The sequence below is a fragment of the Gossypium arboreum genome, chromosome 13 (genome assembly GCF_025698485.1).
Source record: "Gossypium arboreum isolate Shixiya-1 chromosome 13, ASM2569848v2, whole genome shotgun sequence".
In the NCBI taxonomy this organism is placed as follows: domain Eukaryota; kingdom Viridiplantae; phylum Streptophyta; class Magnoliopsida; order Malvales; family Malvaceae; genus Gossypium; species Gossypium arboreum.
The window spans coordinates 64,732,982-64,740,058 of record NC_069082.1 but is presented as its reverse complement, the minus strand read 5'-3'; the positions used below and the strand labels follow the sequence as shown (position 1 = coordinate 64,740,058).

At 31.1% G+C, this 7,077-nt stretch overlaps 1 protein-coding gene across 1 annotated transcript; it reads left to right on the top strand.

The window, feature by feature from the left end:
• Positions 1 to 2,663: 2,663 nt before the first annotated feature.
• LOC108463220 (peroxidase 3-like) lies at positions 2,664 to 4,345 on the top strand. The gene is made up of 4 exons (XM_017763162.2): positions 2,664 to 3,011; positions 3,132 to 3,320; positions 3,409 to 3,571; positions 3,639 to 4,345. The coding sequence occupies exons 1-4, from the start codon at positions 2,793 to 2,795 to the stop codon at positions 4,052 to 4,054; spliced, it is 987 nt and encodes a 328-aa protein (XP_017618651.1). The 5' UTR covers positions 2,664 to 2,792; the 3' UTR covers positions 4,055 to 4,345.
• Positions 4,346 to 7,077: the final 2,732 nt, after the last annotated feature.

The window sequence follows — 7,077 nt, the reverse complement described above, 5'->3', positions numbered from 1 at the left end:
TCAAATTCATAATAATTTAATTCAAAATTGAACATTAAACTCAAATCACTTAAATAAAAATTGTCTCAATTCAAAATTACATAAAAATTTAAAAATTCAATTAACTTTATTTAAATTATATAATTTAAAACTAATCCAAACCTTAAACTTGAAGAACTCAAAAAAAAAAATCAAAAATTAACTCAATTTAAAAGTATCCAAAAATTTTATAAGTCAAATGGATTCTATGTAATCTAACACTCAAAAAATCAACCTAACCTACACAACTTGTATATCTAATTGTAGTAGTAGAAGGGTGGCAGTTAAGCCCGGCATACTAAAAACCAAGTAAGATAAGAACAAAACAACTGCTCGAAGGCTACCATATATTACATACATTTGTATATATTTACTTTTCGATTCAATCACTGTCACCTTTTTATAGCCGATGATGAGTCAAGTTTAATACCATAATTTATGTGTTTTTTCTCAAATTTTTATCATCTTAATTGCTTAAATGTAAAACTTGGATTAGTAAAGTTGATGAAATGTCTGCAATTTAGTATTTCATTTATCGGTAACCATAATAATGATTTAATTTGATTTTGGGTTAAGGAAAATTAAGGCTAGATGTAATAATTGTTTTTGCATTTGTTGTGGTATTAGTGTAAATATAAAACTGGTTATAACGATGATTATCTTTTAGTTGATTTCTATTAAATTATATGAATAACGATTTATTTTTATTTGGATATTTATCACAAAACTTGAATAGAAATTGAAAAAGAAATACGATGAAAAGGGTGTAAATTCTATCCCAAATGCATGTTAGGACCAAGTGGATTGAGGTGATTCTGCAATTTAGGAAATGGGTTAGAGGGCATCCTTTGATGGAAACAATGATATTGAGTTGTAGCATGGTCAACACTGCGATATTGCTGGGTTGCTCGAAGTTGCTTAGACTTGTGAATTGGATCATTTTATTTCTTCTGCTTCTCACGATGTTGATGCATGTTTTTTATTTATTTATTTTGCGAACTTCTGTTATTAATACAAAACAGTATTATTTAATCAAAAGTAAGTTAAATCCAATTTAATTTTAATAAATAACATGCAATTAGGGATTATTCAATCAACTAACATCTAATAGAACATTAATATTTTAGAATTATATAAAAATAATGGAGCATTAAAATAATGATTCTTCAAAGAGGTAATACCGAATCATATTCGAGCAATAATAGTATCGGAGAGTGATCAAAGATTATTTTAATTGATGATAAGGTAATATAATATTATGATTTTTAAAATTTATACTATGTAAAATATTTTTAAAATTGTTTATTTTTTATCTATATCTCTTATTTGTTTAGTGTAAATGAAAAATATTTCATGTATTTGTTCTGAAAAGAAAATTAAATTTCATCAATTATTTTTAATCACTATTATTATGTGTGTTTTATTAATTTAATGTAAATATTTTTCATATTTATGATGAACTATAATATATTATAATTGTTGTATATTATTTTACTTTTTTTTCAAATTAATATTATAATTCAATATAGGTAACAATAAAAATACATTATTTAAAAACTAATTAAAAACTAAATGCATAAAATAATATGAAACGCATGTCAAAATAGAAACTATTATTTACAAATTACCAGAAAGCTAATCACCAAAGCAAATACAAAAGAATAAAAAAATCAATTATTACAGCGATCCTTAACTTTCGCCAACACAAAATCAAAATAAATTATTATTATATTTGCAGTAAATTACAAGCTAACTAAATTATTTAATTTTAAAAGTTACAAAATAATTATTATATTATTCAAAAATTTTATTTAAATCTTTGAAATGTTAAAATCATTATTTAACCTTCTTGTTCGCACTAATTGAAAGTTTTCCTTCCTTTTTTTTTTTTCTACAATTCAATTTTTTCCAAACAACAATTTTGAACGTTATGAATCTGTAAATAAAATCCAAACAGCTTTCTTTTCTAATCTCTAACATTGATCGTTAGATAGATTTTGGTCTAAAATATATTCTTTTACTCGTCAATGGATATCAATCCATCAAACTAATTGTCAAATAATCACTTAGAACTCCCTAGCTAAACTTTAAAAAAAAAACTTTAACAGCCCAATGACTTAAATAAAAATTTTTGAATAATTTAATGACTATTTTATAACTTTTTAAGTACATTAATCAAAACATAAATTTAATAACAGTTTAATTAGTGTAATTTACTTTATGTTTGCCTATAAATGAAAATGATTACATTCATATAACAAATTGCAAACATTTGATCAACTTTACTGATTCAAGTTTTACATTTACACAATTAACACGATAAAAAAAACTGAAAAAAAAAGCATAAATAATACACAAATTCTGGTATTAAACTCGCCTCATTGTCGGCTATAAAAAATTACAGTGGCATCAAATTATTGAATCGAAAAGTAGATGTATACAAATGTATATAACATATGATAGCCATCGAGCAGTTCAACCAATTGATTTCATTCAGCTCTGTTATTTTGTTCTTATCTGACTTGGTTTTTAGTGTGTCGTTATCAAATTCATGAATTAACCTTTAAACAGATCAAGGTTTAGTGTTACCTAAAGATACGTAACGTGGACAGCACAGGCTTGATTATCTTATTTGAAGTTGTATAGTTTTAATCTTCTAGTAGTTGAAAATCAGTGCCTATAAAACATTCCCTTGTTTTCCAAATCACAACAACATCAAACATTGCTGTCTTAAAAGAGATCTGAAACAGGAGCTAGTTCAAACTCTGTCGAAGATGGCAGGAACAAGCTCTGTGAGGATTGTTTTAGTTGTTGTGTTTGGTGTTTTAGCATTGATTGGGTCAGCACAGGCTCAACTGCAGATGAACTTTTATGCCAGCAGCTGTCCTAAAGCCGAGCAGATTGTGCTGGACTATGTTAAACAGCACATCCCTAATGCCCCATCCCTCGCTGCTTCTTTCTTAAGAATGCACTTCCATGATTGCATTGTCAGGGTAAACTTCTGCCTTTTTCTCTTTTATATTTATATTCGACCTTTGATTCGGTTTTTACAACCATGGTGTGGCATAGAAACAAGGGGTGAAAATGATACTATTTTAACTTTCTGCGGGCAGGGCTGTGATGCATCAGTGCTTCTAAACTCCAGATCTGGCCAAGCAGAGAAGAATGCAGTCCCAAATCTAACACTGAGGGGCTTTGATTTCATTGAAAGAGTGAAGAGCCTCCTCGAAGCCGAATGCCCTGGCGTTGTCTCTTGTGCCGACGTCCTCACTTTGGTTGCCAGAGACTCTGTAGTAACCACTGTAAGTAAAAAAATCACCTGCATGCTTTCCATTTCCCACATAAAACATAACCATCCCAAGCATTGAAAATGGTCACTGTTTATCACAGGGAGGTCCATTTTGGAATGTTCCAACAGGAAGAAGAGACGGTGTGATATCCAATATCACCGAAGCAAATGCCAACATTCCAAGCCCTTTCCACAACTTCACTACTCTCCTTACTCTTTTCAGTAACCAAGGACTTAACTTGACCGACTTAGTTCTCCTATCTGGTATAATTTACACTTAACCTACTCGTTCCGTTCATCCATAACATGTAATGACATCATTGTTTTTCAGGTGGTCACACCATCGGCATATCCCATTGCCCGGCTGTTTCGCGCCGACTGTACAATTCCACCGGCGCCGACGGAATCGACCCAACCATGGACAGCGAGTACGCTGAAAACCTCAAGGCCAACAAGTGTAAAACCGCGAGCGATAACACTACAATACTTGAGATGGACCCTGGGAGTCGGAAAACCTTCGATCTTAGCTACTACTCACTCTTGCTCAAAAGAAGGGGTCTTTTCCAATCCGATGCTGCTTTAACCACTGATTCAACCAGCTTGGCTTTCATCAACCAGCTCCTTACCAGTCCCCCACAGTTCTTCTTTGATGAGTTTGCCAAAGCCATGGAGAAAATGGGTCGGGTTAATGTTAAGACTGGATCCGAAGGCCAGATCCGGAAGCAATGTGCCCTTGTCAACAACTAAAATAAAAAGGGTTTTTTTGTTCTTTTTTTTTTTCTTTTTTTTTTGTTGTTGAGATTTTATTTATTTATAGTGTCGGGGTTAAGGGAGTAAAACAGGTGAAGACAACTACTTGGAGATGGGACTCTTTCGGTTTTGTTCATGTAGTTTTCGGTATGATGTCGTGCTCAATTCAGCTCTCGGTTGTTTTTCTTTTTCTTTTTTTTTTTCCTTTCTGTCCTTCATGTATTATTAAGTTAAGACTTGTGGAATAATAAAGGGTGAACTATACAATTGGCGATCCAATTTTATAAATTTTATTTGGGGTAATAATAATAATAAATTGTATTTTCTTTATTGAGGTTATACAAGATTATTACACTTTTGTAGTCATTATACTATACTTAAATATGAAATCTATATATAAATATATATATATATATATATATATTATAAAAATAATAGCATAAAACAATGCATCAACCGGTTATATCTTAACCCAACATCGATCGAGCTAAATTAACTAACAATAAACTTTCACCATATCTGGGGGATCGTTGTATATTTGCAAACTTGAAACTCTAGGAGTATAATATTTAGCCATATGATCGGTAACTTCATTATAAATTCTTAGAATATGATGAATTCGTACTCTTCAACTCTTTCTCAGGATTTGATGTAACAATTGTAACTCTACCAAACTGCTATTTTTCTCCCCCACCAGCCAAAAGTAACTCCATCAATAGTGCATTATCACATTCAATTGTATATGTCTAAAACCCTTCTCCCAGGCCAAAAGTAGACCTTCCAAGATTGCACTTACTTCTACTTTGAAGACAGAATCCTTGCCAAAAGCCATCGAGAAACCACACAACCAATTAGCATCTGAATCTCTAAACATTTCTCCAATGGATGAAGAAAGACTAGTGGTTGAAACTGCACCATTCATATTAAGTTTTATCCAACCTCTCTTCGGCCGAGCCTCATGCAACAATGTGCGCATAGGACTTATGTTGATCATTTTATGAATCACTAAACTAGATTATGATCACGACTAAGGCAAGCGCACCTATCGAATGGTAGTATAGCTATGGTGAGTCCAGAATATTGTATCCACAAGGACTAAAAGTACTAGTATTAACTATCTTTCTATTATTTAGCCTAAAATAAAAGGGATTTATTTTAATCTAAAATTAACTAAACTAATTAACTAATGAACACGATAGAGAGTGAAGGAAATAATCGAATAAACCAATGATAAAGACAATACCCAAAGAAGAATCCACCTAGACTTCACTTATTATTCTGACTCTGAATTAAATGATTTATTCACTTGTCTTGATCCGTAGAAATCCCTAAATTATGTTAATATCTCTTTCGAGACTAAGAACAACTGACTCTAGGTTGATTAATTGAAATCTCTTTCTAATTAAAACCGCTATTGTTGCATTAACTCGATCTATGGATTCCCCTATTAGATTTGACTCTAATTCGGCAGATTTATGTCGTCCGATTTCTAGTATTGCAATCAACCCTGTTTAATTATGTTAGATCTACTCTTAAACATGGACTTTTGCTCCACTAAATAAGCACATCAAACTTGAATTAATATCTTGAAAATATTAAGGTAAATAACACATAATTAAGAATAAGGACAAGTATTTATCGTGTAATTCAAATAATTAAATAATAAGATCCATCGTAGGTTTCATCCTCCCTAGTTATTTAGGGAGTTTAGTTCATAATGTACTAGGAAAACATCTCAAAAATAGGAAAACAACAAAACATAAAGAAACCCAAAAACTTCGAGAGAAATTGGAGGGAGATCTTCAGTCTTGAAGGAGATCCTGCTTTTGAGCTGAATCCGTTGGTGTTCTTCGAGTAATTCCTGTGTTCTACTCTGCGTATGCCCTTAGGTCTACTTCTAGTGTGTTTATATAGACTCTAGAATGTTCAGAAACCCTAAATATTGGCTTTTTTATGTGTTTGGGAAATCGGAAGCAATATCGACACGGGTTTCCACATAGGCGTGTGCTCTGCCCGTGTAGAAATAGTCTTGGCCATGTAGATCTTTAAATCAGCCCGTTTTTCCCGTTTTTGGCCCGTTTTCTTCTCCTTTTGTTCCTCTATGCTCTCCTGAGTATAAAACGTGAATTTAAAGGATTAAGAGCATCAAATTCACCAAATTAAATAATAAATCATCCAAAAACATGCTAAGTATGGGATTAAAATGTGTTACTTTTATGGTTTAACAAATATCCCCACACTTAAGCATTTGCTTATCCTCAAGCAAAATCCTCAACTCACAATTAAAATTAAACTCTCTCAATTCATAATCCTTATCAATAATGTTTTATCATAATTTCACAAATAATCCAAAACTTACAAGTATTGACATCCTTACTAAAGATTCATTCAAATCACTCCAAATGTTTAAAATTCAAAAATAAGCACTCAAGAGTCAAACATGAAAAGTTATTACCATAAGTTTGCATGAAAATCAAATCTCCACCACTATAAATGAGATGATACACAAATTAAAAGGTCTTTAAAGGGTTGTAACAGGGATTGGGTTAAAGGTGTGGATAAAGGCTGAACAAGAAGGTTATAATCGATATTGAATTGATAAATTATCTAACTAGAAATACTAAACTAATAATGAAAAAATTACATCAATCGAAATTTATTAAAGAAAAACATGAGCTTCTTCTCAGAATATGAAATTAACTACTTAAGCTCAAAGTAAAGAACTAATAATAATCAACATATATGTATTTTTTCACTTTTTTTTTATTTTTAAATGAATGAATGAATAATAAGAGACAATTATACACTAAAATAAAAGAACATAGTTAGGCAATTAACCAAATCAAATCTCGACAAAAAAGGAGTCAATAGAATAGGAAAATTTCTCAGTGAATCAAAAAGTATAATGTATGGGTTAATATTAAGGGTAAATTAATAAACAGTCTGTTAGGCTCAAAGTGGTTCACTAAGGGTTAATTGTGAAGGTAGGCTTTTGTGGGGTAAGTGGGTTAAAACCTAGG

Bases quoted from the DNA above. Each gene is read 5' to 3' on its own strand.
- LOC108463220 (XM_017763162.2), top strand. From the start codon at position 2,793: ATGGCAGGAACAAGCTCTGTGAGGATTGTTTTAGTTGTTGTGTTTGGT. The intron at 3,321-3,408 runs GTAAGTAAAAAA...TGTTTATCACAG, and splicing joins GAGACTCTGTAGTAACCACT to GGAGGTCCATTTTGGAATGT. The intron at 3,572-3,638 runs GTATAATTTACA...ATTGTTTTTCAG, and splicing joins CGACTTAGTTCTCCTATCTG to GTGGTCACACCATCGGCATA.